General features: G+C 41.8%; 2 protein-coding genes across 3 annotated transcripts in view; one reads left to right on the top strand and one right to left on the bottom strand.

The window, feature by feature from the left end:
• Positions 1-21063, top strand: part of hmcn1 (hemicentin 1) — a 91848-nt gene extending 70785 nt beyond the window's left edge. The window contains exons 57-107 of one of the 2 annotated variants that reach the window (XM_041271186.1): positions 66-162; positions 368-529; positions 908-1021; positions 1472-1674; positions 1828-1909; positions 2363-2494; positions 2745-2894; positions 3111-3270; positions 3388-3512; positions 3686-3869; positions 4133-4230; positions 4384-4662; positions 4925-5121; positions 5311-5392; positions 5569-5705; positions 5940-6081; positions 6432-6576; positions 6771-6898; positions 7054-7210; positions 7405-7526; positions 7693-7857; positions 7983-8090; positions 8291-8428; positions 8543-8677; positions 8773-9042; positions 9223-9413; positions 9528-9741; positions 9835-9969; positions 10076-10266; positions 10406-10487; positions 10566-10835; positions 11020-11190; positions 11330-11500; positions 11639-11809; positions 12184-12354; positions 12853-13023; positions 13323-13493; positions 14106-14255; positions 14378-14515; positions 14772-14893; positions 15029-15266; positions 15604-15666; positions 16016-16135; positions 16439-16573; positions 16945-17058; positions 17199-17324; positions 17637-17765; positions 18835-19182; positions 19810-19929; positions 20116-20242; positions 20516-21063. In XM_041271186.1, coding sequence (XP_041127120.1) covers positions 66-162; positions 368-529; positions 908-1021; positions 1472-1674; positions 1828-1909; positions 2363-2494; positions 2745-2894; positions 3111-3270; positions 3388-3512; positions 3686-3869; positions 4133-4230; positions 4384-4662; positions 4925-5121; positions 5311-5392; positions 5569-5705; positions 5940-6081; positions 6432-6576; positions 6771-6898; positions 7054-7210; positions 7405-7526; positions 7693-7857; positions 7983-8090; positions 8291-8428; positions 8543-8677; positions 8773-9042; positions 9223-9413; positions 9528-9741; positions 9835-9969; positions 10076-10266; positions 10406-10487; positions 10566-10835; positions 11020-11190; positions 11330-11500; positions 11639-11809; positions 12184-12354; positions 12853-13023; positions 13323-13493; positions 14106-14255; positions 14378-14515; positions 14772-14893; positions 15029-15266; positions 15604-15666; positions 16016-16135; positions 16439-16573; positions 16945-17058; positions 17199-17324; positions 17637-17765; positions 18835-19182; positions 19810-19929; positions 20116-20242; positions 20516-20882 — 8118 coding nt within the window. In that variant the 3' untranslated portion in view covers positions 20883-21063. The remainder of the gene's footprint in view (positions 1-65; positions 163-367; positions 530-907; positions 1022-1471; positions 1675-1827; positions 1910-2362; positions 2495-2744; positions 2895-3110; positions 3271-3387; positions 3513-3685; positions 3870-4132; positions 4231-4383; positions 4663-4924; positions 5122-5310; positions 5393-5568; positions 5706-5939; positions 6082-6431; positions 6577-6770; positions 6899-7053; positions 7211-7404; positions 7527-7692; positions 7858-7982; positions 8091-8290; positions 8429-8542; positions 8678-8772; positions 9043-9222; positions 9414-9527; positions 9742-9834; positions 9970-10075; positions 10267-10405; positions 10488-10565; positions 10836-11019; positions 11191-11329; positions 11501-11638; positions 11810-12183; positions 12355-12852; positions 13024-13322; positions 13494-14105; positions 14256-14377; positions 14516-14771; positions 14894-15028; positions 15267-15603; positions 15667-16015; positions 16136-16438; positions 16574-16944; positions 17059-17198; positions 17325-17636; positions 17766-18834; positions 19183-19809; positions 19930-20115; positions 20243-20515) is intronic. The other variant, XM_041271187.1, reaches the window with a different exon arrangement.
• Positions 21064-22356: 1293 nt separating this feature from the next.
• On the bottom strand, positions 22357-26186 carry LOC121327263 (actin-related protein 2/3 complex subunit 5-A-like). The gene is made up of 4 exons (XM_041271188.1): positions 25856-26186; positions 24143-24215; positions 23727-23903; positions 22357-23479 (listed from the first exon to the last, which is right to left on the bottom strand). The coding sequence occupies exons 1-4, from the start codon at positions 25993-25995 to the stop codon at positions 23417-23419; spliced, it is 453 nt and encodes a 150-aa protein (XP_041127122.1). The 5' UTR covers positions 25996-26186; the 3' UTR covers positions 22357-23416.
• Positions 26187-27880: the final 1694 nt, after the last annotated feature.

Raw genomic sequence — 27880 nt, 5'->3', positions numbered from 1 at the left:
TGAAGTGATGCCAACTTGTGTATTTATGGCTGCATCTTAATAGCATTGTTCTTGGCTCATGTTAGGTGGGGAATGCTCAGGTAACAGATACAGGGCGGTACGTATGTGTGGCAGAGAATGTGGCAGGGAGTGCTGAGAAGTATTTCAACCTCAATGTACACGGTAAGTGATTCTCAACTAGTGCACCAGGTGCATTTTGGAAGTCTTTGTTCTGTTCTGACAAACTAATCATTGAAGGCAAAGCTTTAATTAAATATAAGAGATCTGAGTCTCACTTGGCTTTGCTTCCATCAGCAGTAGAATGTGCCTTGTTTAATACCCTGCAGTGCGGTTTGTGAGTGACTGTAACATGTTTTACTCTTCGCAGTGCCCCCCACTGTTATGGGTAGGAACCCAGAGAATGTGACGGTGGTGGTGAACAACTTCATCTCTTTGACTTGTGAGGCTACAGGCTTTCCTCCTCCCACTCTTAGCTGGCTGAAAGATGGGAAGCCAGTGCAGCTGAACAGTAACGTGCTCATAATGCCCGGTCAGTGAACGTTTATCTATACTGTTTAGAGTCTGCGAAAGACTCTCAATGTGCGTATTCTTGTCTACTGTGCATATCCTACCGCATTGTTTATGTGTGTATGATATGAAAATAAACTAGATAAACGACGAGCCATGCAGCTGCTCTAAGAATAACTTGCAGTTTGTTTTTAACCTTTATGCTTCCTGTCAGTACACAGAGGCCCCTGTTTCCAGTCTTGCAGTTGATGTGTTAATTCACAGTTCAGATACCGCAGGACTGCACAAGCTCCCCTCACCTTATTTATACTCTTAGAACTGGAGGTACTGTAGTTTTGCAGTCCCGTGTCTCTTGTGTAATGACTACGAATGCTAATCGTAGCTTTGTTCTGGGCATTAGGAGGACGTACCTTGCAGATCCCACGAGCGAAGCTGTCAGATGGAGGGAAGTACAGCTGTGTAGCAATGAACCAGGCCGGGGAAAACGAGAAGTTCATCTTCCTCACTGTGTTTGGTTGGTGTTTGTTTATTTACTGCTTCACTCAAGCACTCACTCAGGCACTCAGGCACTCACTCACTAACTCACTCATTTACTCACTCACTCACTCACTCACTCACTCACTCACTCACTCACTCACTCCAAGCCAGTGTCTTTCTTTGGATACATACAGTTATTCATGGTAACATATTTTAATAACATTGTTATTAAAGAACAGAATTTACATTTTGGTGGATTTAAAGAAAAAAAAAAATTCTGTAGTGATACTTGCCAGTAAACTGAAAATATATTTAGGTGTTTTTATGGGATGTTATGTAAAAGTTTATTAAGATTGCTGAAACAGGTCGGCATGTTTCTAACCTGTACTAGAAGGCAAGCCAGGGGGCCTTTAAAACACACAGCTGCTTCAAACTGTGTAATGCAGGCCCTCTGTGTACTAGCATTCTGATCCCTGTGTTATTCCAGTTCCCCCCAGTATAAGAGACCACAGTGGGGACAACCCTGCTGTTGTGAGCGTGCGAGTTGGAAACTCGGTGACACTGGAGTGCGAATCAAACGCTGTGCCCCCTCCCAGTATCACCTGGTACAAGAATGGACGGATGATCACTGAGTCTGCCAACGTCAAGGTCCTGGCAGATGGACAGATGCTGGAAATCAAAGGGGCTGAGGTATAGTAGGGCACTCCTCATAGAATGAGAAATTCAGATTATGCAGTGCTTTAGGGTTAAAAAAATATAGCCCTCACTTGTGAGGTAAAAAGCATAAACCCTTTACTTGTGAACACAGCCGGCCCTTTACTAAATGTTTCCTTTATACTAAAGGTATCAGATACGGGACAGTATGTGTGTAAAGCAGCCAACATTGCTGGACAGGTCGACAAGAATTTCCACCTCAATGTTTATGGTAAGTAGCGCATTTCTAAAAACCTTTATGTAATGTTTTGACACAACATGAGAAACGCTATGTTGCAAAGGTTCAGAAAGATGGGTCAATCTGAGAGAATTTGAATACAGAGCTTAAGATTTAAATTACTTCTTAATTAGGGTTAGAGTTGGTAACTGCTCGTGTGTTCCAAAAATTGTAGTAATGTTTTACATTGTCCTTCTACACCAGGTAAAGATCATGGCCTGTCTTTCTGTGCGTATACTGCTATGGCATTATTTATTCATACTATATTTACAATAGTAGTAAATTACAGAAATGTAAATGATATAGTATCTCTATTCCATTGCTGGACTTCCGGTATACAACATTTTATTTGGATCAGTACTGTGTTATAAAGCAGTGATTGTGTTTTAAATACTACATCAAGGTTTCTAAGCATGTCCTGAGTGCTGTCTGTGTTGTTTCTGCCAGTCCCCCCCAGCATTGATGGCCCTAAAGATGTGAAGGTGCTGGAGACCATCAGTAACCCAGTGACCTTCGCCTGTGACGCCACGGGGATCCCACCTCCCACACTGACCTGGCTTAAAAATGGCAGACCAATAGGTTAGTGCGCTCTCTTTTAGAGTATTTTAGAGTGCTTTGCTGGATAAAAGTTTGGTATTCATTACACTTTGTTAAAGAAGCCAACCATCTGCTAGAACACTTTCTTAAATATCATGGAGACCTCTGTGTAGAGCACTATTATAATGCAATACCGATATCAAGTAGAGTGTTAAATGACTGTTATTTACAGTTAGTGCTTTAATGTTAAGAATTAGGAATTCCTTCAGATCTTTGTGTGCTTTTCCTTTAGGAAACTCTGAGTCCCTGGAGATGCACATTCTGTCAGGTGGCAGTAAACTGCAGATTGCCCGCTCTCAGCTCTCAGATAGCGGCACCTACACCTGCGTGGCATCAAATGTGGAGGGGAAAGCACAAAAAAACTACTTCCTAACTATCCAAGGTACAACAAGAGGTGGAACTTTAACATGGTTGGTCAACAGCTGGGCTGTCATACTATTATTGTTAGTCTTTTCAAGATAGGTGCATAAAATGAGGAAGTGGTTAGACTTTGTTTATTCGCAAGAAGAATACATTTAGAACTGTGGTTTTCATAAAAACACAACATCGTCTAGATGTGTTTGTGCTTGTAATTTGTTTTTTTGTATTATTATTTCAGTCCCCCCGAACATCACTGGTTCAGAGATGTCCAGCGAGGTTAGTGTGTTGGTAAATGAAACCGTTAAGCTGGTCTGCATTGCTGAAGGGATCCCCAGACCCACAATCAAGTGGCTGAAGGATGGGAAGAAACTGAATGTGACTGAAGCAAGAAGGATAAGGTGATAAAGACTTTGTTTCATGGCGTTACATGAATGGTAAAGATGTGTTCTGCACATACATCCTGTGCCAATGTATAGTTAGCCAGTCTGTAGACCAATGCTGCTTTGTTCTTTCAGAGTTTCCCCAGATGGCAGCACCCTGAGTATTACAGGAGCACAGACTGAAGACATAGGGAAGTACACCTGTGTGGCCACTAACTTGGCTGGAGAAGAGGACAGGATATTTAATCTCAATGTATATGGTGAGTAATAATCTTTATGAGAACAAGCTAGCAAATTTGTATTGCTGATGAAGTGAAGGTTCTGAAAAAATGGAACACAATGGAGGTAGACAAAACATCTTGGACTGATGGGAAGCCTGTGGAACTGTAATGCATTCTCATTGATTCTGCTTCAATCTTCCTTTCATTTGCAGTCCCTCCATTGATCCAGAGTAATGGGAAAATCCCAGACGAATTGACTGTCATACTGGACAGCTCCATCAACATTGAGTGCATAGCTGCAGGCTCTCCCCCACCACAGCTCAACTGGCTGAAGAACGGCCTCCCTCTGCCCATCTCCTCCCAGATCAGACTGTTGTCTGCTGGACAGGTCCTCAGGTGTGTTACAGTTCCATTCACAGGCTCAATGCTCAGAGCCACTCTACAAAGTCAAGGACTCTACAATGTCAAAGGCATGCCGATACGACATACTAATTCAAAAATAAATGAATTACTTTTCCTTTAGTATAAAGTTAATATATATATATATATATATTATATATATATATATATATATTATATATATATATAATATATATTATCACAGCCAAAACATTTTGGTTCACTGCTAATAACTTTTTTGGTTTTACTTTGTTTTTTAGAATTGTAAGAGCACAGGTATCAGACACAGGTACCTACACCTGTGTAGCTTCAAATCGGGCAGGGGTTGACAACAAGCATTACAACCTACAGGTTTATGGTGAGTTTTAGCTCACAGTGGGATTGCTCAGTAAGTGAAAATGTGAAAGCTCGATTTGTAGAGCTGCACGCTGCTGTTTTCTTTCTGAAGAACAATATTAACAGCACCAAGTGGTGATAAAAAATAAACACTGGCTCTGTTTTTTGTCATCAGTTCCTCCCAGCCTTGACAACACCAGGGGAGTGGAGGACGTGACTGTGGTCCGAGGGAACCCCACCGCATTGCTGTGTATCTCTGATGGCACTCCCACACCCACCCTGGCCTGGCTGAAGGATGGCCTACCCCTGCAGCTCAGCACCCAAACCACTGTGCTGAACCACAGCATGGCACTGCAAATGACCCAGACAGAGGTGGAGGATACTGGCAGGTACACCTGCATAGCCAGCAACGAAGCAGGAGAGGACAGCAAACATTTTAATCTCCAGGTGCTGGGTAAGTCAATGCATCCGACTCCAGCAGCTGCTCATTTGGTGGTTGAAATAATTAGAATAAACCCACTACAGAGAACTGCATTCATTCAACAGTAAATTATTTAGCATAGATACAGTCTGTTTCCTCTAGAATGTAACGCTTACAGGTTCTTGAAACTTACTCAGAGAATGGTGAAGCAATAGTAAAATGTACCCAGTGACTGTGCAGTACTGACCTCTTCTTGTTTTCATGTTTTATATATCATTGTTTTATGCTTCCCCAGACCCGCCCCGTATCAATGGTTCTCATTTTCCGGAGGAGGTGTCAGTGATTGTGAACTATGCCCTGGAGCTGCTCTGCATTTCCACTGGGATCCCAGCCCCCAAACTCACCTGGATGAAGGACGGCCGACCCCTCCCTCAAACTGACGGCATTCGGGTTCTGCGAGGGGGAGAGGTGCTCCGTATAGCAAGCGCTCAGGTACTAATGTGTCTCCATTTCAGCAGCAGGTTTATCTTGTGCATTTTTTAATTTGCTGTTGGGTAAATGACAGGCATAATGGTACCTGCTAAAGTCAGGCATATGAGGGGTAGGCTGTATGTGATGACCCCTCAAAGTAAGGGGTGGGCAAACTAATGCAAAGTGTCTGTGACTGCTATTATTATACAGGTGGAGGACACAGGAAGATACACATGTCTGGCATCCAGTCCTGCAGGAGATGATGACAAAGAGTTCCTAGTGCGAGTACACGGTAAGCCAAGCTGCTTTGGGATTTGAAAAGAAACTTGACTTTCATTCACGATAATTTATGAAAAATGTTTGCGCATTAGCAGTGTACATTACATTTAGCTTTTTTTTTGGAAGTCTCTGTTTATATGATTAGATTTAATTGAAGTATTTCAAATAACACATGGATTTAATTTGTAGTTCCTCCCAACATCGCGGGTACGAGCACTCTCCAGGACCTCTCTGTGCTCCAGAACAGACAGGCGATCCTGGAGTGCAAGTCAGACGCAGTCCCGCCCCCAACCCTTACCTGGCTCAAGGATGGAGAGCCACTACAGGTACTGCTGAATTACTGAGCAGCATGAACACAAAAGGAGATTTGACGACTCAAGTAGGTTGGCTACTATGCAGATTAATAAAGACACACTTTTCTTTTACATCAACTACATCAGGTTTTGCATCTGTATTCTGAAATCATTACACAGCAATACCAATATTGGGGTTATATGAAATAAAGTTAATGAAATTAATTGGACCTTAATGCATCTCTCCTGTTCGTTTCTTCTTCCTAGGCCACTCCTCGTGTCCGCATCCTATCCAACGGTCGTTACCTGCAAATCAACAATGCTGAGCTCGGAGATGGGGCACAATACACCTGTGTTGCCAGTAACATAGCTGGGACGACAACCAGAGAGTTTATCTTAGCTGTCCATGGTATACAACCTACTCTATGTTACATCTGTACAGCAGACTCTGTTCACCCTACCAGATACAGCCTTGTTTTCATTAGCCAATGTAACTCAGCCCTGGAGAAAGAGGTCTCTCATATCAAGGTCGATGAAGTTTGGTGTGTTTTATATATATCTGTGCTGGACAGTATTTTTTTCCCCCCGTAAAACGTGGCTTATTTCACAGCATTTGACGGTCTAAAAAAAGGTATTTAAAGAAATTTCACGATTAAACATAGCACATTTCTCTTCTTTTTATGTGTCATGTTTACAAACCTGACCTCTGTGGTCCATCCCAATTGTGCTTATGAATGTTTTGTATTTTGTTACACACAGTTGCTCCAGCTATACAGGATGGCCCCCAGACAGTAGCTGTGCACGTCGACAAGCTGGCCGTGCTGGAATGCATTGTCAGCGGATTCCCCAAGCCAAGGATCACCTGGAGAAAAGACGGGGCAGTACTGGCAGGAAACAATCCTAGGTCATTTTTACATTTCTTTTTTTTAATTTCTCATACTGTATTGCATATGTAATGGTCTGATCATTCCTGCTGTAGTTAGAAATCAAATGTTTGGTAAATTAATTGATAAGAATATATACCAATTTTAAAATGATATGGTCATTACAAAATAAACTCACGTGTAAAGTGCTTCTGGTTCTTGTTGGTCTGCTTAGATACTCCTTTTCAGAAGACGGGTCTCTGCATATTCACTCAGCCCAGGTTACAGACACGGGGCGCTACCTGTGCATGGCCACAAACCCCGCTGGGACCCAGAGAAAGAGGGTTGACCTGCAAGTCTTTGGTAAATATACTTTCTACAAAGGCTGTAACATCAGCATTTTTCAGTGTTAATAAGAACAAGGCACCTGGTAAATATTCAATAATATAATTGAATCAATAAAGCTTAACCATGTCGCAACATGCACAGTAAACATGTCCTCTGTTCATTATCCCTAGTGGCTCCGTCCATTGCCCAGGGCCCCACCAACATCACTGTTACTGTCAATGTCCAGACCACCCTGTCCTGCGAGGCCACCGGCATTCCCAAACCTGATGTGTCCTGGAAGAAGAACGGCCGTCTACTCAGCATTGACCAGAACCAGAATATGTACAGGTTACTCAAGGTTTCTCTTAATTGTGTTAAAAATCATAGTAAAGGGGAGCTAGTCATACAGAAGATGAAGGGTGCTCTGGTTGGTGGAAGAACCCAAACTCCTGGATGATTTTCTTAGAGATTTGCAAGGTTTGAAGCACTGTAATTTGTTTGTGTATATTTACATATTTGCTGTTGGCCATTCTTGCACCCAGGCTTCTGTCTTCAGGATCTCTTGTGGTGATTGCCCCCACAGTGGATGACACTGCAGTCTATGAATGTATTGTGTCCAATGATGCTGGGGAAGATCAAAGATCCATTGAGCTCACAGTACAGGGTAAGTATTTTAGGGTAGTTTGATAGTCTAGATCAGATTTAGCCAGCTACACTATTGCTATATGTGAACATATCAATCTGTGTCTATTTAGAGAGGTCCTAAGAAATTAGAGTGGTGCGGGCTGCACTGTAATGCTTTTGCGATCAATGTCTTTGCTGTACTGCAGTTCCTCCCTCCATTGCTGACGAGGCGACAGAGCTGTTGGTGACTAAGCTGTCCCCTGCAGTGATCAGCTGCACTGCGACTGGGGTGCCTGAGCCCACCATTCACTGGAGCAAAGATGGGGTCAAACTGCTGCCACGCGGAGAGGGCTACCGGATCCTCCCCACAGGTAATGCTGCAACGATGAAGACTGGGGAGAGAGGGCTAACTGTAAAAGATGGAGTGCTGCATCAGCTGCTGAGGTGCATGCTGCTCAAGTTACATGGTTCAGACATCACTGTTTTTCTTTTCTAGGAACCATTGAGATCAGTACTGCCCAGCTGAGCCACACTGGCAGATACACCTGTGTAGCGGGGAATGCTGCTGGATCTGCCCACAGGCACGTCCATCTCACTGTTCAGGGTATGCATCATCTTAAACCTGTGGAGCTCAAAGGGTATACAAGCTAAACTATCCTGTATCACAGTTGGGTCTATATAAGTAAAATGGACTAGAAATAAAGAGGCATATCCTCAAATTAACACCACTGCACAGCTGTTGAAATTGATTGTTGTTGTTAGCGGAAATAACTCATTTTTTCAATGCTTGCTCTCCCATTTCAGAGACCCCAGTGATCCAGGCGCATCCCAGCACTGTAGACGTCATTCTCAATAACCCGACCACCCTGCCCTGTGAGTCCACTGGAACTCCTCGACCAACCATATCCTGGCAGAAAGAGGGCATCAACATCCTCACCACACGTAAGTTGCATTGAAGTGGATTGACTTTTAGTAATATACAACAGTATATTATATCCAGCTGGAGCAGCTGTGTGGTTTTGAGAGATTAACACTGCTAACCTGTTTCCTATCCAGGAGGTAGTTTTACTTTGTTACCCAATGGCGCACTGCAGATAGCTCGTGCCAAAGTGGAGGATGCTGGGACATACATATGTGTTGCACAGAATCCTGCTGGGATAGCCCTGGGGAAGACTAAACTGAGAGTGCAAGGTATTTACAAACAACTATCTCAAATGACCAATGCCTGTTTTAAAGTCGGTGAGAGGTAGTAGACATCCAACTGTTTCATTTGTTTGTTTCCGCAGTCCCTCCTGTCATTATGTCTCAGACAAAGAGTTACACTGTGGCTCTGGATAAATCAGTTCCCCTGCTGTGTGAGGCTCAGGGCTACCCTGCCCCTGAAGTTATATGGCACAAAGATGGTCACCTGGTGACGGAGTCGTTTCGCCTGCGAGTTCTCAGCTCCGGAGCACTACAAATAACCTTCGCCCAGCCCGGTGACACCGGCCGCTACACCTGTACTGTGGCCAACGTGGCCGGATCGAGCAACATCGAGATGAGCCTCATTGTGCACGGTAGTTGAGCCTCATCACGGCGCATAAAAAAGACCTCATATGGATAAACTGAACTTAAAATTCACTTTTCATGAATGTATGTGATTTGTCAAGATTATTTTGTCATTCCCAGGGCCTACAGAGATTGCATTTGCTTCTTTTTTTTGCCTAGTCTAATTGTTCATTGTCTTTTTTTTCCAGTCCCACCAACTATACGCAGCTCTGAGACAGAGTACTCTGTGATCGAGAGCTCCCAGGCAGTGCTGCCCTGCGTTGCAGATGGGGTTCCACAGCCACTCATCTCCTGGGAGAAGGAAGGAGTGCCCTTGTCTGATCTATTAGGAAAATACACTGTCATGCAGTCAGGGGAGCTCCTCATAGATAATGCTCAAGTAAGTCACAGACAGGAAGGACTACATACAGAGGATTATACACATGACTGCGCCCTCACTAGAGCAGGATACCCTGATAGGGGTTGTTTAAACTCTTGTCTCTTTTTCCGGCAGCCTGATGACGCAGGATTTTTAACTTGCATTGCAAGCAATGCTGTGGGTCAAGACAGCAAGACAATGAGCCTAACGGTACATGTTCACCCTGCCTTCACCGAGCTGCTGGGGGATACTTCCCTAAACAAGGGGGAGCGTCTGATGCTTTCCTGCGGGGCTGTCGGCGTGCCCACCCCCCGGATCACATGGGCCTTCAACAACAACATTATTCCAGGTATGCATATGCTGTACCACATCTATACATTACCCCAGAGCTTTATTAAGATTATAAAGCTGATCAGCACTCTTGTGTCTCATTTCTACTCAGCACAATTCGACAATGTGAATGGTCACAGTGAACTTGTTATTGAGAGAGTGAGCAAGGATGACTCAGGAACTTACGCATGCATAGCAAAAAACAGCGTGGGCTCCATCAAGTCAATAGGCTTTGTGTATGTCAAAGGTAAACTGAATTCCTTTTGCTTATTACCTCAAGGGCTTCTTTGAAGCCATGGCTGATATAGGCCAATCTTAAAGTATTAACACGTCTATTGCTGTCACCGCATCAGAGCCTCCTGTCATCGACGGAGATTTCCATTCAAACCGGATTGAGCCGCTGGGAGGGAACGCTATCTTGAACTGTGAGGTCCGTGGAGACCCTCGTCCTACAATCCTGTGGAGTAAGAAAGGAGTCAACATTCAGATCAGCAGCCGCATCCGCCAGCTCGACAACGGCTCCCTCGCTATCTACGGCACTGTGGTACTTACACTTACAGATCCCTGCTTTCCTTTCCTTTGTATCCACTCTCCCTGCTCTAAGATTGTGTTACTTGTAGTAACATTACCAGTGGCTGTCATCTGTGTTTTACCAGGTTTTACTGATACATTTGTATTTTTAGAATGAAGATGGTGGCAGCTACATGTGTATCGCCACCAACGATGCTGGGATGGTTGAACGCATTGTCACGCTAACCTTGCAAAGTAAGATAACATTCCATAAGAAGAAAGCACAATTAACATTCTCCTTGGAAAGGTTTCATAGTAACTTTTGACCTCCAGGTTCCCCGACTATCACGGTGGAGCCTGTGGAGACGGTGGTAAATGCTGGCACTACGGTTGTGCTGAACTGCCAAGCAGACGGGGAGCCCCCTCCCACCATCGAGTGGTCCCGTCAGGGGCGCCCCCTCCTGGGAGATGACCGGATGACTATTCTGTCCAATAACTCACTGCGCCTGACCGGAGCTCAGAAAGAGGATACTTCGGAGTACGAGTGCGTGGCCAGGAACCTCTTGGGCTCTGTGCTTGTCAGAGTACCCATGACAGTGCAGGGTGTGTATTTCCAGACCACAATTTAATTAAATTGAATATAACCATTTACATGTTACCATGGTAGTGGATTCTTTTGTTTAGTGGAAAAAATACATGTATGTATATGTATGTCATTATTAATTTGATTACAGGTCCAGAAGAGAATGTCCTATCATTGACAGTTTTACCTGTTCCTGTCTTGCAGTGCATGGTGGGTTTTCTGAGTGGCTGGAGTGGGCCCCGTGCAGTGTGACTTGTGGGCAGGGAGTTCAGAAGAGGCTCCGACAGTGTAATAACCCTCTCCCAGCCAACGGAGGCCAGCACTGCCTTGGGGCCGACACAGAGACACGCAGCTGTCAGAGCAGGCCCTGCCCAGGTCAGTACTGGACTAAAGAAGGAGAGGGATATCTCTATGGAAAACCAAAATCTATAATGCAACCATTTACATGGAGCCCATAACTATTAGGTTATCCTACTGTGTCTCACATGCTGGCTTGTTTTTGTATGTCCTGCAGTGGATGGGAGTTGGTCAGACTGGGGGTCCTGGGAAGAGTGCTCACGTACCTGTGGCCAGGGAAACAGAACCAGGATCCGCTCTTGTAGTAACCCCTCCGCACAGCATGGGGGCAGACCCTGCGAGGGGAAGGCCGTGGAGTCCATTATGTGCAACATCAGACCCTGTCCTGGTAAGAGAAATTCAGTCTCTGGTTGTTTAAAAATGTACTGCATACAGGCCAAGGTATGGGTGGCTGTGTGTAGTAGGTATAACACTATCAATGTTCAATGTAATAATTCACACTAATATCTTTGTTTTTCTCGTCCAGTTTCTGGTAATTGGGGAGCCTGGTTGCCTTGGGGCCCATGCAGCGAGACTTGTGGCAAAGGCACACAGACCCGACTGAGGCTGTGCAACAACCCCCCTCCCTCATTTGATGGCCCACACTGCGAGGGACAGGACACACAGACCCAAGTGTGCAAGGAGAGACACTGCCCAGGTAAGGAGCTTCATACTCAAACCAGCATGGAGAGCACAGCAATTCAGAAGTAACCATTACTGTATTCCACAACACCTACTGCACCTGAAGAAGTGTTTTAAAATGTAGTTGTCCATTCTAAACACCAAATGCAGAAAACACCAAATATTTTAAAATAATTGTTTTATAATTTATTGTTTTGAACAGAAACTGATGAATGTCTCCATTAATAGCTTCCGCAAAGCCATATTTAAAGCATTTCGCAAAAACAAGTTGTTTTCGAGGATGCACCAGTGAGCAGTGTGAGCTGCTAAATTGAATGAATGCAATTAATTTAAGTGAAAAACAAATACTTCAATATGTTAAGATACAGTGTTTGTGTTCTCATTCCTTAGTGGACGGGAAGTGGACATCGTGGGTGAGCTGGGCAGCCTGCAGCGTGTCGTGCGGTGGAGGGACACGTCAGAGAACCCGAGCATGTGCCAGCCCCTCACCACAGTACGGGGGGCACCAGTGTGAAGGCAACGATGTCCACATCGACTTCTGTAACAGCGAACCCTGTCCCAGTGAGTACAGCCCAGTCTCAAACCTGCGTAATCCTCCATCTCTAACTGCTTTTACAGTAAAACCTGTCTAATCCGACATCACTTGGGACTGGAAAATTGTGCCGGATTATATAATTTGCTGGATATAGCAAAGGCATAGCAAAATCTTATACTGTACCTAAAGAAATATAAGTGACAAGCTATTTTAATACTCAGAAAAACAATTACAATACATACAGTAAAAGTAGTGTGCAGCTATAACATGTTATTCAAGGATTATAGTAAGATTAACATTGATTTTAGACAAACAAGTTTTACAAATCATGCCGGATGCCAGAATAGACAGGTTCACACCTTTATTTTCAATAGGGATTTGGTCGGAACTCAAAAATGCTGCTGAATTACACAGAATGCTGGTTTACAGAGGGGCTGGATTGGACAGGCTTTACTGTATATACAACCTGTTTGAACTCGTGTATATTCTCCAACGCCTAATGTTTGTGATGACTTTCTTTCCAGTCCATGGTAACTGGGGCCCCTGGAGCAGCTGGGGGAGCTGCAGCCGGACGTGTAATGGTGGTCAGATGCGCAGGTATAGAACATGTGACAATCCCCGACCATCCAATGGGGGTCGAGCCTGTGCTGGAGCTGACACACAGATCCAGAGGTGTAACACAGACACCTGTCCTGGTGAGCCCAACAGTGCCTCTTCCAGATATTTCATTGCCATGTTGAGTTTGTTTTTCTGAAAGCCAATTATCAAAATGGTGTTGGAATCTTCTGTTTATTTAAATGTATTTAAACTAATTCCTTACTCAAACATTGAGAATAAATGTTCTTCACCTTTCTACAGCAGCGGTCTCACTAGGAGGTCCCCAGTCCAAATGGTAACCCTTTGTAGCTCCTAAATTCTGACAAGATTAAAATCCCCTGTTAGATGTACTTGAACATTATTGGATGTCCTTGTACTATCATGTTTTGGTCTACAGTGGATGGTAACTGGGGTCCCTGGCAGGACTGGAGTGAGTGCACGGTTTCCTGTGGTGCAGGTGAACAGACCCGGATTCGCTTGTGCAACAACCCACCGCCAACCAATGAGGGTCGGTCCTGCCCAGGAGACACTTCCCAGGTGTCCAGGTGTAACGTTCAGGCATGTCCAGGTAAGTCACCTAACTGGAGATAGGAGATAGTGGAAATACATACTGTGCATGCTTAGGTAAGGCTATATCATGGGAATAAAACATAGTTAAACTATGGACGAACTATGGCTTTTCATCCAGAGAGACCTACTTTTTCACAGTACTGGCATGATAATCTGATCTATTGTAGGCAATATTTTGGAAACCAATTATGTGATTTTGATAAAACTGTGCATTGAGCATTTGCTATGAAAAGCTTTTTTTCATACAGTTGACGTAGGTCATGGTTTACCTGGCGTCATCGTACTTTGCTCTCTCTCTCTCTCTCTCTCTCTCTCTCTCTCTCTCTCTCTCTCTCTCTCTCTCTCTCTCTCTCTCTCTCTCTCTCTATATATATATATAAATATATTATATATATATATATATATATATATATAATTTTATTTTACTGCTTAAATATTATACATTTAACATCTGTATTTCATCTCTAACATGTTTTTACGTGAAAACGTGTTTTTGGAAAAAAGCAGGCATGTATGTAAAATTAGAATTTGATCATGCAAATCATACCCTGTTATTTTTATGGCATACAAGATACACAAGATCTCTTACTAAAAGTGTCCTTTGATCCAGGTGGACCCCAGCAAGCAAGGGGAAGTGTTATAGGAAACATCAACAACATTGAGTTCGGAATTGCAATCCTTAACGCCACAGTCACTGACAGTGAGGAATCTGGTGCCAGGATTATACAGGCAACCATCACCAATGTGCCCAGAAGCCTTGGTAGGTGCAATGGATTCTCTTCCTTAGCAAACCAGAAAAGATCCAGATAGAGCATGCATGTAGGATAGTTTGATAATAGGGCCATTAGAAATGTCTTTATTCCCAATTTTCTCCTACCACAGGTCCTGCAATGAGAAAACTCATCTCGATCCTGAACCCAATCTACTGGACCACAGCCAAGGAGATTGGGGAGGCAGTGAATGGGTTCAGCCTAACAGGGGGAGTCTTCCGACGAGAGACACAAGTGGAGTTTGCAACTGGTTTGTAAAATCTTGATTGAAAGATATGTAATGACAATTTATAAACATCCATATGTTAAAACTTATATTTTCTTAATAGCATTTGAAAAAAGCTGGAATTATATGTGCAGCTGCAGTATATTCTTTTCTGTGATCACACAATGATATGGAAGTCTATGCAACTGGAGTGACTATTAATGGTAGTATCATTACAAGAGGATACTAAATGAAAAGGGGTTTGCCAAGCAGACTTCTTACTACCCATTTTATACTTCAGGAGAAATCTTGAGAATGACTCATATAGCACGTGGGCTGGACTCAGATGGTGCTTTGTTACTGGACATCGTTGTGAATGGGTATATCTTACAGCTTCCTTCCTCTGCTGACGTCAGTGTCAAGGTATGGCTTTTTGAAATTGTTTTACAATCAAATCGAATCACTGTCTTGCCTGCATAAACTGTGGTGCCCCTGAAAGGATATCCCTGCAGACAACAGCCTTGCCGAAGAAAGAAAAAAGCTTGTTTGTTGTTTCAGGACTACACAGAAGATTATATCCAGACGGGTGCTGGCCAGCTGTATGCATACTCCACGCGGATGTTTAGCATTGATAAAGTGAGCGTGCCTTACTCCTGGAATCATACCATCACGTACGAGACCTCCCGCGGACGCATGCCCTTCCTGGTGGAGACTCTCCACGCCTCCTCAATCACTGCACAGTACCACCCCCTGGAGGAGACTCTGGAGTACAAGATTCACGCCACCATCGCCAAAGGTTCTCACCCGTTTCCACTTAGTCTTATTTTTTTTTTAAGTTTGGTAGCTTAAGTTTTGAAAATCTGGACTTAAACTGGCACTTTATCATGTCCGTTATCAAAATTGACCAGAGAATAATTTTTGTTTAGATATTGGATTTACCTGGGCATTGCAAATTTATGGTTAAGCAGTACTAAATCTTTATAACTTCACAGTTATGTCATAAAAATGGTTGCTAGGGTCACAGCATGTGTTTTGTCCTTTTTTTCAATGTATTATTAGTAGTTCCTTATAACCACTAAGAATCCCTATTAGCAGACCTATTAGTAGTAAAAGTGTCATCTTTGTGTTTGCAGGTGACCGAAGTAACCAGTGTCCAAATGGTTTCCGATTGGACTCTGCCGGACCCTACTGTGCAGGTAATTTTACTGTTGTATATTTGCTTCATACAAGATGCAAGCAGTTTTATTGTCCTTATTTGATATATACTGTAAGATCAGAAAATAGTGGGCTGTTGAACTTGTTTTACAAATCCTGTGCAGGTACTCTGTAATGGGTTTGATAATGTTTAATTCAGTATCTTGGGTGGCTAAATTCTTGGATGAAATGTAAAGTGCATTGATTCTTTCTGAACGTTTTAATAAAGCGACAGAGATTTTCTGTTCAGTTATTTACTATATTACTTTTATATATACTATTTTATATATATACTAGTACTATAAATGACGGTATAACGTCACTGTTTCTGTTGTGGTTCTCCTGAAACAGACGAGGACGAATGCACAGCCCGTAACCCCTGCTCACACACCTGCCACAATGCCATTGGAACATACTACTGCTCCTGCCCCCGTGGACTCACTATATCGGCTGATGGGAGGACATGTCAAGGTAGGGCGCTAAGAAAAATACTACACTCAATCAAAACCCAAGTTCCTCCAGTCTAGTGACTGCTGAATACAAGTATGAATTACAAAGGTTTGCTGTAAAACATAGATTTTGACTCAGCATGCAGAATGGCAAACTATTTGAACTAATTGTCATTCCAGTGTCCTGTTGGCATACCCACCAGCAGAATGCTACAACCTGTTGCTGTTCTTGCTGAGTCCACTCTGTTCTTGCCACCCATTTTAAACAGGGTATGTATATCAGCGCATTGCACGCATTGACAGTACTCTGTGTGTTTGGCTGCAGATATTGACGAGTGCGGGCTTGGAGGGCATACCTGCCATGCAGGGCAGGACTGTGAGAACACCATCGGCTCCTACCGTTGCGTGGTGCGATGTGGTCGGGGTTTCCGCAGGACCCATGATGGAATCAGCTGCCAAGGTGACTGTTACTAACGTATATTCCTATTCGTTATTTGAGATCAGAAAACACAGAAGTTTTACTTGTTCCAAAAGTTGTCTTAAATCAACTGGAGCAGAGCTTTTTTGCCTTGGTTGTGGAACGCTATTCTTGAAACATTGGATTCTTCTAAGTCTAAATTTGCTTTTATGTAATTGGTTGTAAATGGAGTGTATTATATATGTGAGCTATCTTGTTTGTACAGTGCTTGGGATACCACGGCATGAAGAGTGGTATATAAAAATGAATTTGTAGTGTATTGGATTGTAATGTAATACAGGGTCATTTCCGTTCATTTCTTTTACTTAAGTGAGGAAAATAAAAGCTTATTTATAAACCATTAAACTTTTCAGACATCAATGAATGCCAGGAACTGAACCCGTGCAACCAGAGGTGTCTCAACAGCATCGGCAGCTTCCGCTGCGCCTGCAACCCAGGGTTCCATCTGAGCAGCAGGAGGTGTGTCGGTACGTAGGAGAACTCCTGCCGGACCGCCAGCATGCCAGGCTAGCTGTGTAAACCGTGTGCCTGCTTAAAAAAGGTTTCAGAGAGAGGGCAGCGTATAAAAGAGATTTCACTAAAGACGGTTTATTCATTTCCCACTCAGATATCAACGAATGTAGACAGAGCGTGTGCCGTTCTGATCAGCAGTGTAAGAACACACGAGGAGGATACAAGTGCATTGACCTGTGCCCCAGCGGCATGACTAAAGCTGGTAACGGGTCCTGTGTTGGTAAGTGTAACTAGAACAATCATTTTAACTTGGCTACACAAACAATAAGTTCAATAAAAATCTGTTAGCATTCAGACTATAGAAATAGTCTTTTATTTTATGGTGATCAATATCAAATAGCTGGTGCTCAATCAATAAATATCCTGTATCTTGAATGTATATAGAAACTTAATGGTTTAATTGATGATAAAACTACATAGAAATAATGGCAAAACCAAGGTAAATCAGTTGTTTACATTCCTATATCCATGTATTGGTTTTGTAATTCTAAATAAGATCTCAGTTTTTGAAATGTCTGACTTTTGATTCCAGATATTGACGAGTGCAGAGACGGCACGCACCAGTGTCGGTATAACCAGATCTGTGAGAACACCCGCGGCAGCTACCATTGCACCTGCCCGCGCGGGTACCGCTCTCAGGGAGTGGGCAGACCCTGCCTCGGTATGTACTGAGCAGCAGACCCTTCAGAAGACAGCAGCATTTGGCAACAAAGATCTTGCAACAAGCTGTAGGACACTGTTAATTAACATGTATATTATCTGTAACAAGTTGTTGCTGTTTTTTGGTGAATGATCTACAATAGGAAACTATGGAACTGCCTTTCATCACACCTTGCTTTCAGATACCCCCCTTTTTTATTTTATTTTTATTTTTTTGCTAAACAGATGCAATTCAGAATGTATTACTAGAGTTTATAATATCAAAAGAAAAGCAGAGCTAAAATAACGAACTCTGAGACAAGCAACCACAGGGTCCATGAAATTAACTGACCTCCATAGCGACATTTCCCAGAACTCTTCCCAGATCTTCTGCATTTCTTTTCCTGTCTTTTACTAACTTTATCGCGAATCAGCAAAATTCAGTGTCTAGGGGTTCCTGCATAGGATCATATGATTCTCAGGAATTTTTGCCTACGCAATAGTCTTTCTAGCAGATGCAAAACAGACATTTCCCTTTTACATTACAGTATCTGGGTCTTTGTAATAAATTCTCATTATTAAACTCATCATACCAATGCCAGGCCTACTTGCTATGTTGTTTGCTCCTTACATTTTCTTCTGAAGTTCTTCACTTTGTCTTATTTTACAGCATATATTCCCTTTATATGAACTTAATTTGCCCATGCTTAATCATTATCATCAGATTTCCTGGCTTCTGTATTACAAATCCTTTACCAAGGATTCCTTTTTTGTGTGTTCTAATGCTGTAGCATCTTTCTCAAACAATTTCTGGCACTGAATTTGTCTACACAGATTCCAGATATTACAGATTCATTTCTAGTTCCTGACTGGTCAATACAATTAAAGTCCAATTCTGTTGACAATTATAAAATATAAAATATCCCCAAGCCTGGACTTAGACTTGAAATACTCGACTTGGGTGCTTCTCTGTTGGTGGTTCTGCTCTGTGTTCCACTGACTGACCTTTCCTTTGTTTTATCTCTCTCCCCTCCTCCCCACCCCCAATCCTTGCAACATTTCATGTGTGCTGGGACTTGTTGCTTGGGCAGATATTAATGAATGTGAAAGGGTGCCCACGCCATGCGCCTACCAGTGCCTCAACACCCCTGGCAGCTTCAAGTGCCTTTGTCCTCCTGGGCGACAATTACTAGGTGATGGGAAGTCTTGTGCAGGACTGGAGAAGTTGCCCAACTATGGCAGCTATTCTGCTGGCTATAGGCAAGCCCAGTTCTCTCCTGTTGGAGACCACTACCAGCAGCAGTATCACAACCTGGCTTCCGAGACATATAATACCAATTCTGGCTATAGCAACGTTAGAGCACCTTTCTCCAGAGCACACAGGAACACTAGAGAGACTTGCCCGGAAGGCTTTCAGGCAAGGGCTGGCCGATGCATAGGTAATTATCAGCCAGGAGAAGGAAGTTATATATCTTTATGAAGCAATGTGCATACTAAGATTGGCCAGGGTCGCAACCCAACTCCCCAGGGTTAATACAAACCTTGTAGTTGAATTTTATAGCCACTGCTGGACCAGATGGTAGGATAATTATACCGACTTGGATCAATGAACCCAACAACTTCTGGAACATGATGACTTCACTCCAACTGAAACAGGGAATAATATGTAATAGTAACAGTCAATAGATAGCTATGGTGAAGAATTGCTGTAGATCATGTATTTTGAATTGAACAAACTGCCTCCTTGTTTGGATATAGCTTGATGCCCTGCTAGTTTGCATGTTGTACAATGTACCGGCGAAGGATCTGTAAAGATATTAGATATTAATACAAGCCTAACCTCCAATCTGGGCAAACGAATACCTGCAGATAATGGAAGTCTTCTTGCAAAAAACGTGACCTTATTTCAGATTACCACACAGAGAACAGACCAAAGCAAAGCTTTGTGACCCAGACAGAGTGTATGCTTCTATTGTGGAGCTTTAGACAAGAGGCCAGTAGAGAGTGCTGTATGCCTCAGTGAACATGGTCTTTCTAATCATTTGGTTTCTTGACTTATTGCCTAGATATCAATGAATGTGAAAATAAAGACACTTGTCAGCATGAATGCATGAACATCCAAGGGAGTTACAAGTGCCTGTGTCCAGCAGGGTATGGCCTCATGGCCAATGGAAAGACATGTCAAGGTGAGCATTGTACCATTCTCTGAACGCTTCATTTGTTATAATCAAAAACAGCATTTAATAAACCCCAGATGGACAATGCATGTTTAAGAATTATGATGTATCTGGGTTTTTGCTTAAGTGCCTTTGTTTGGTTTTGTTTTTGCAATCTTTACTACAACAGTGTGTCTTGTTTTCCATTGTCTCTAGATATTGATGAATGCCTTGAACAGAACATTCAGTGTGGAGCCAACCGAATGTGCTTCAATATGAGAGGTAGTTATCAGTGCATAGACACACCGTGTCCACCAAACTACCAGCGTGACCCAGGCACAGGGTAAGTAACTAATACTTTTCTTTAGACCACCAATTAACAGTTGCCTCATCGGTGCTATTTGACATTGTAGGGCTAAACCTGCCAATCTACTGTAGATGTAGCATCACTAACTGCAGATACCTGGGGTTGAGACAAAGAAGAATATAATTAATAAGCCAGTATCTAGAATGGATTCTAATTCTTAAACATAGTCATCTGCAGGTGGTAAATACTAGCAGTATAGTTGCAGTGCGTTCTACAATACTCATTAACATAGAACACTTTCTTTTGTAGATTCTGCCTCAAGAACTGTCCACCCAACGACCTGGAATGTGCCCTCAGCCCCTACGCCCTGGAGTACAAACTCGTCTCCCTTCCATTTGGAATCGCCTCTAACCAGGACCTCATCCGATTGGTCGCTTACACGCAGGATGGCATTGTGCACCCCCGCACCACCTTCATCGTGGTGGATGAGGACCTCACCCTCCCCTTCGCCATCCGAGACGAGAACCTCAAGGGCGTTGTGTTTACCATCCGCCCGCTGCGCGAGCCACACACATACAGAATGAAAGTACGAGCCTTGTCTTACAGCGTGGACGGAGGCATCGAGTACCAGACCACTTTTATTGTGTATATTGCAGTGTCTGCATATCCGTACTAGAGCACTTCAGAGATGCCATGACAAGGTTAACTGTCACATCAAGCAGGATCCTCCACCACTAAAACAAACAATTGCCACTTGCAAGTCATCGCTACCTGGCAAACATACATTTAGGGAGCATTAAGTTGATGCATTTTTTCAGGACTTCAATGCATGACTACTATTTCTGTGTTTCACAAAATTTGCCCATGTGAGGCCCCATACAGACAATAACCTTTTGATATACATACCTTAATGCAACCACATAAATCGAGTAAATGTATCATCACTTGTTTGGTTTCATCATTATGGATTTTATAGAAATCATCATATAAATCCAATTGCAGTGCCTGCTAATGGAAGTTTAACAATCCCTTGTTGTGAGATAAATAAACATTTGAACTCCAAGTCCTCAGCCTTTGCAGAGCAATGTCTACGTGTATGAGTGCATGCCCCAGCCAAAACAGGGGCCTAACTGGTTTTAGGTGCATACATGATTATTACAATCTACAACTACCATTTTGTGTATCTTTTGGATTGTTTTTTTTTTGTTTGTTTTTTTGTTTGTTTTTTTACTATCATTGAGCTCAATTACCAAGATGTATTCTATTTTTATGATTTGTATATATGCTTTTTGTTGTTTTTAAACATTCACTTTCTATGCAATATCTTTTCTGGGAAAACAAAAGATGTGTAACATCAGAGATAAAAAAAAAATAAAGATTTTTGCCCCCAGGACACTGTTTGTTATCCTGCAGCAGAAGAAAGATGTTAGAAGTTTTGTAACATTTTTACTATGTTTAAATGGAAATTACAACCAACATTTTTTTAATTTTTTTAAATCAAGTCAACCAATAGCCCTTTCCCATATACCCTTACATGGTTTACGTTTAATTTCTCAGTTATGTCTGTTAATCAGCACTCTATCTATACCACCTAAAAGAATAAACAGTTGATTATTAAAATATTAAAACATTGGATATTTGGATGGTGAGTATTTTGATGTTGATTGCTTATAATTTGCAGATCTTTACCGATGTCACTGCTGGAGTTCAGCACAACGACTCATGTTTTTTTTTAACTGAAGAAATGGCTTACAGATAACACAGTACATTTGTAAAAGTTACAATTGTAATATGACAAAAGTGAACACATTCAGTTCCTAAACGGGGTTCCATACTGTACATATCTAGGCCAAAGTTATTTACATTTTTTTAAGTAGATGGGTTGAATGATATGAAAGAATTTTGTAGTAAAGGAAGCATTTAATTACCATGTGCTGTTTTAATTAATTACTTTTTGATCTACAGTACACATTTTAGAGTTAAAGGAGAGTACTGTATGATATATTATGGTCACATTCTCAAAAAAAAAAAACACACACAACTCAGTTTGAATGCATTCAAAATAAAAGGCTAAACACTAATTTTATTATTCTTTGTTTAAGCATTTTTTTTTTTTTTTATTGCATTACAAAAGCAAATACATAAAAAAAGGACCATTTAATAAGGCAGTCTGTAAACCAGTTAGTAAAATGATTCTGATCAACTCATTATGCCAATAGTACCAATTAATCAAATATTTCACCAAATTTCCCCTTTACACTTGTTTAGGACAGAGTTCAGTCTGTGTCCCTTACAGTATGAATGGCTTTTGCAATCACACTTAAAGGTTTTATTGCACTGTGTATTTAATTGTTCTAGTCAGCAATTTAATTATAAAATGAAGTAATCAAGAAGGTAGAAAAAACAAGGAGAGAAAATTCGGGTCCAAATGTTTGGTCCAAAAATACTTTTTTGAAATGTTAAGATACTGTGGCACGAAAACATTAATTTGGTTGATCTGGAAATAATACTGAAAATCACAGAGCAGATGTAATGCCTGGCAGGAGCTTTGATTAACCAGGCTAAAGCTTGTCATTATGTTGGACCACAAGGTTGGAGAAAAAAAAAAAAAAGAACAGGAACAGACTGAACTCCACTCTCCTTGCTTCTAGTTACAACTACAGTAAAGTAAAAGATTGGCGTTGAGCAAAGAGCTACTGCAGCATCCTGAAAGGGTCGCAAAATAGAACAGGTGTTTACGTGCCAGATGATGCAGAACAGCATTTGAAATCAGAAAAGGCTACCCCTGGTCATTTTCATCGGGGTTAGTATACAGTACCAATGGAAGCTCCTTTCTCTTCTGACCTTTGCAAACTGCACTGACATGTTCGGGGACCTTGTTTTTAGCCACAAATTGGTTAATGGATAAAAAAAAAGTCTCAAATACACAATATACTGTAACAGTCTTTTTTTTTTTTTATACATTTTCACTTAAAAGAAAATAAGTCCAATTGAAATGCTTGTGATACAAAGTCTAACAAATCTAACTAACGCTGCACCATGGTCTTGATAACAAAGTTATTTCAGGAAAATAATACAAAAGATATAAAGCAAGCAGAGGTCAAGAAGGGTCCACAGGAAGAATGGAGTCCTGCACAGGGCCATTTGAACGACTCTCTTGGTTTTTGAACAAGCAAATCCCTCTCTATGCAGAGCAGCTCCAGGCATGTGCTAAACGGTTTTTCTGGCAGTTAAGACTCGAACAATAGATCCTACGCCACCAGCAGATAAAGCCTGGGGGGGGGGGGGGGGGGGGGGTGAAGGATAAAAACTCAATTTTGTTATTTCATACTGGCTCATCCACCAAATTTTAGATTCTAGGTGCGGAATCCAGTCTGTGATTCCTCCAACAATACATTTTGATACATAAAATCATTTTAATAAACTATGTAATCCAATCATAAAAGAACAGCCTAATGACAATTGCAGGCTTTGGAAACCTAAAAAAAACTAAACAAAAAAAACAAACACACTCACTGACCTTTTCATGCCACTGCAGTAAGATCGCACTGCTGTTTTCTGTGGGCTGCTCAAACCCCTTGTAGATGTACTTCATGAGGAGATCCACACCATTCTTGTCCAGGGACTGCACAGCCTTCTCAATATCACCACTTTTAAAGGAGCTCAGGACCTTTAGGACAAGACCCTCCGCCCGGTCCTGGACAAGACACAGGGAGCCAGGCTGATTTACTGAACACTAAGGCATTGCACTGGGGACTACAGTAGGTAGTTAACAATCATAAAAAGACAGATATATACGCTGTACAACTAGCACATACTATCACCCAGCTCCATGTCCAACAGCAATATCTGGGCCTGTATGTGTCCAATTTAGAAGCCTTAAGCACAAAATTGGACTTACAGGGCACAGTATGCCGTATTAAAAACATGTCTCACCTTCAGTGCTTGGTTCTTTGTGTTCATTGGTGGATTTTTCAGGACTGCCTGGAGAGCACCCATCACGTTTCCTGTGCAGAGCGATGTTAAGGAGCATACAGAACTTAAACAAAAACAGCATGATCCTGGTCTTAAAGCATGCTTGTAAAGTGTGTGTCCTTAATAACTCATTATCTCTGGTCGAATTCGGTTTACTCATTTGATCTGATGTTTCTATTATTCATCAGGGATACAAAAGATTAACATTCGCAGTTGCTTTTTTTTTTTTTTTTTTTTTTTTTAAGTTTCTTCCTGGTAGAATAAAGTTTAAAAAAAAAAAAAAACTTCTGACAGGGTAGTTATATTTTGTCGAAACTATGCAATAACTGCACTGTGATATTTAAGAGCACACAAACAGGACTTTCTCTGAGAGTGAAACCACTACATTATTGACATATAAGGAATTAACATTTAATTGAACTGCCAATGGTGCAGCAACGTTACTTGTCTCAAGAGCTAGATCATCTGTTTTGGCGCAAGTGGTGTGGCCACCTACAAATCTACTGATATTAACTCACCACACAAAAAATAGCTTTAGGTGCAGATGTCAATAACATGGTGTTGATGAAGTGATGCCTGCAACATACCAAGCTAGTCATTATTGATCTGCCAGAGATTCATATATTTTCTAGAGTTAGTTATTAAAACACAGGCCAGCCAGCTGGTTAACCTATTTAATTGAATTGGCTAGCAATTTAAAAACTGGTGACAAAAGGATTTAACACACACTGGTAAAATGGCATTTAAGAGTGCCCAAATAACAATGGGATGTGTCCGTTTAAATATTAACTCTTTATAGCTGTCCCTGAAACCTCAAGCCATAATGCAACATTTGTCCAAGTAAATCCTACCCTGGGTTCAAGTTCACCCATCCCTAATGCGTTGTGTATATAATTTTACATTGTGCTACAATAAACAGGTAACAGATAGGGATAATTGACTGGTTAATATCTAACTAATTTAAACAGAAGTTATTATTATTATTATTATTTATTATTATTATTATTATTATTATATTTTTATTTTTTTAACGATAAAATGAAGTAAAATCACGATGGCCTCGTATTACTTACCGAGACATAAACCTCTGGAACGACTTTTGCAAGCATTTCACCCACACTAAAACGCGAGATATGCACGACATAGCAGATCTGACAAACCGCAGGTGAGCGCTTGCCACTGTTGAGGAACTAATCAACGAAAGATGCTACCAAAAAACACACTGGTTTCAGTAAAGTATGACAGATTAAATCCATACACTTAGAAATGCTAATGGAGCTGAACACACATTTGTTCTCTTCAAAATATTATATGCAGTTACTAGGCTGGTTATACTACCAATTTCCATTTGAATAACAAAAGAGTGTCTACCACTTCCTGCTTTTCACCCCTTTCTACTTTTACAAGCAGCCAAAATTGCACTAAGCAACCGTGCAGTCCTGTCAATTGGCCATAGTAGTATGTACAATTGACGATTGCACAGAAATGTTATTTAACTTGACAATGAGTTTGACTTGCAAGTTGCACCACACCCAAAAGCAACTCTGCAACATTTGAACAAACTCCAAACGCAACGGATTTAACAGCTATTTAAAATAATTATTAACGTATATACCAATATAGAAAATGCTGAAATGCTGAGACTAATGAAATGCACCAAGGTTTTAAGGATATTGTCTGATTAAGGAATCAACTTCCCCTTCATCCGGACCCTGTTGGTTTTCTCCTCCCTCTTCCTCGTCCACAAACTTGTTCTCGTCGTACTCATCTACATCCACCTTCCTGAAGCGGTCAGAGGACACGTTCTTCGACATCTTGGCTGCTTTGCCTTTTAAATTTAAATTCGTTTTCTAAAAAGAAAGAAATATTTTTTCAATGAGCCGGAATGTCTGTATGCAAGAATCCGCCCGGTTACCTCGCTTCCTTCCTCTCTCAGCCGGCTGTCACTTCCGCAAACTCGCAGCAACGCCTCCTTTCAGTCAGTGATGTGTTGGAGTGCAGTGCCTTCTGCTATCTGCGTGTAGTATTACATAGTCGAGAGGTAAAAGCAACAGGTACACCTATTTCCTTTTATATATATATATATATCGATATATATATATATTATATATATATATATAAAAACTCCGTTTATCAGTGCTCTGTGCTCCGTGCAGGTACATAGCAACCACTGTGCACTCTCCAAGGCCTTTGTTGTCGCTCTCCAGAAGCCCCTATCATGAGCCTTCTGTGGGTCCTAGTGCCCGGTCTGTGTCCTGCTCCCCCGAGCCCAAGACTAAGAAGCCTAATAAGCGTAGGCACTCACCAAATGAGGGAGGACCTGTTAGTCCTACAGGCTCAAATGTCTCAGCTGGCAAGCACTGTTCCTAATCAGCAATCGTTGCTAGAGCTCCTTGTTAATCTGACAGCTCCTCTGACAGCCCTGGTATTAGTCCCTCCTCTCTCTCAGTCTGAGGTGGCTGAGGAAGAATAGGAGGATGTAGTGTCCCTCCTCTGTGGAGGAAGGTTAATTTGAAGAGGGAACAAAGGAACCCTCGATCACGGAGGACTCCCAGTCAGAGGGTTTTTTGTTACATGGATAGGTCTAAATCATGGCAACAAACAGCCCAGTTACTGGTATGTTATGGGTCGTGTACTCAGGGTCAGGCACTTTCCAAGCCACGGTTGTTGCGTTGGATAGAGGATACGATCCAGTTGGCTTATGAACTGGCTAACTTACCCTCTCCGGGTAATGTTACACCTCACTCGATTAGAAGGACCATGACAGCTTGGGCAGTGTTTCATGGGGCATCCCTGCCAGACATATGTACCTCTGTGGTGTGGGTCACACACACCAAATGCGTTTATAAGGTTTTACCGATTGAATGTTGCAGGTTCAATGGTACCTTCTGTGGGGTCCAGAGTTCTTGAGGCTGCTTGCCCTCTTGCACGTAAGCCTGACAGTTAGGCTACTGTCCTTGTGGCTCACTATGACAGCTTGGGTATACAATTCCCAACTCGTAATGGTTGACATTTCTTTTTCAGGGAACCATGGTTACAATTCTTAACATAACGTTATTGTTTTTTAAATTGAAAGTTGATACAGAAAGTAAATTAATTTGTTCATTATATTACACAAAAACCATTACTAAAATACATTTTGTATTTGAGTACATATATCATAGCTGCCTTCCCATTTCCTAATATCCTATACTGATGATTATAATCAATCAATAGTACTGTATTAAGAAATGCATGATATTAAAGTTATTTGCCTTAAGCTTTAAGTGAAGTGCATTTTACTCTTGGTAGCATTTTCATGACATCTGAGCATGGAAGGTTTTTGTTACAGAACAGTTGCATAATTCCACATTGATCTTACTGGTTCAGGCTTATAAACAACTGAGATATAAACAAGACTTTTTATCCATTCTAAACACACGACAGATTTGTATGCAATTTAGATACCATGCCATTCATGTGTAGGTTGGCTATAAAGACTATTAATACACTGGTATACAGCAGGTGGCTTAAAGAGGTTTCCCTTACCCACAGTGCAGTGCTGGAGCATAAAGAATGATGTTATCATGTAATGCATTTCTCATCACACACCATTATATCCAGAATTATATGCACAAACTTTTATGGACAAAAACAAACTACAAAATGCAAAATACAATGATTCTTGGTTGTAAATCTCCCTCCCAACCTGTGAGGGTG

The sequence above is a fragment of the Polyodon spathula genome, chromosome 14 (genome assembly GCF_017654505.1).
Source record: "Polyodon spathula isolate WHYD16114869_AA chromosome 14, ASM1765450v1, whole genome shotgun sequence".
Lineage (NCBI taxonomy): Eukaryota > Metazoa > Chordata > Actinopteri > Acipenseriformes > Polyodontidae > Polyodon > Polyodon spathula.
This window is presented reverse-complemented; position numbering and strand designations above follow the sequence as displayed.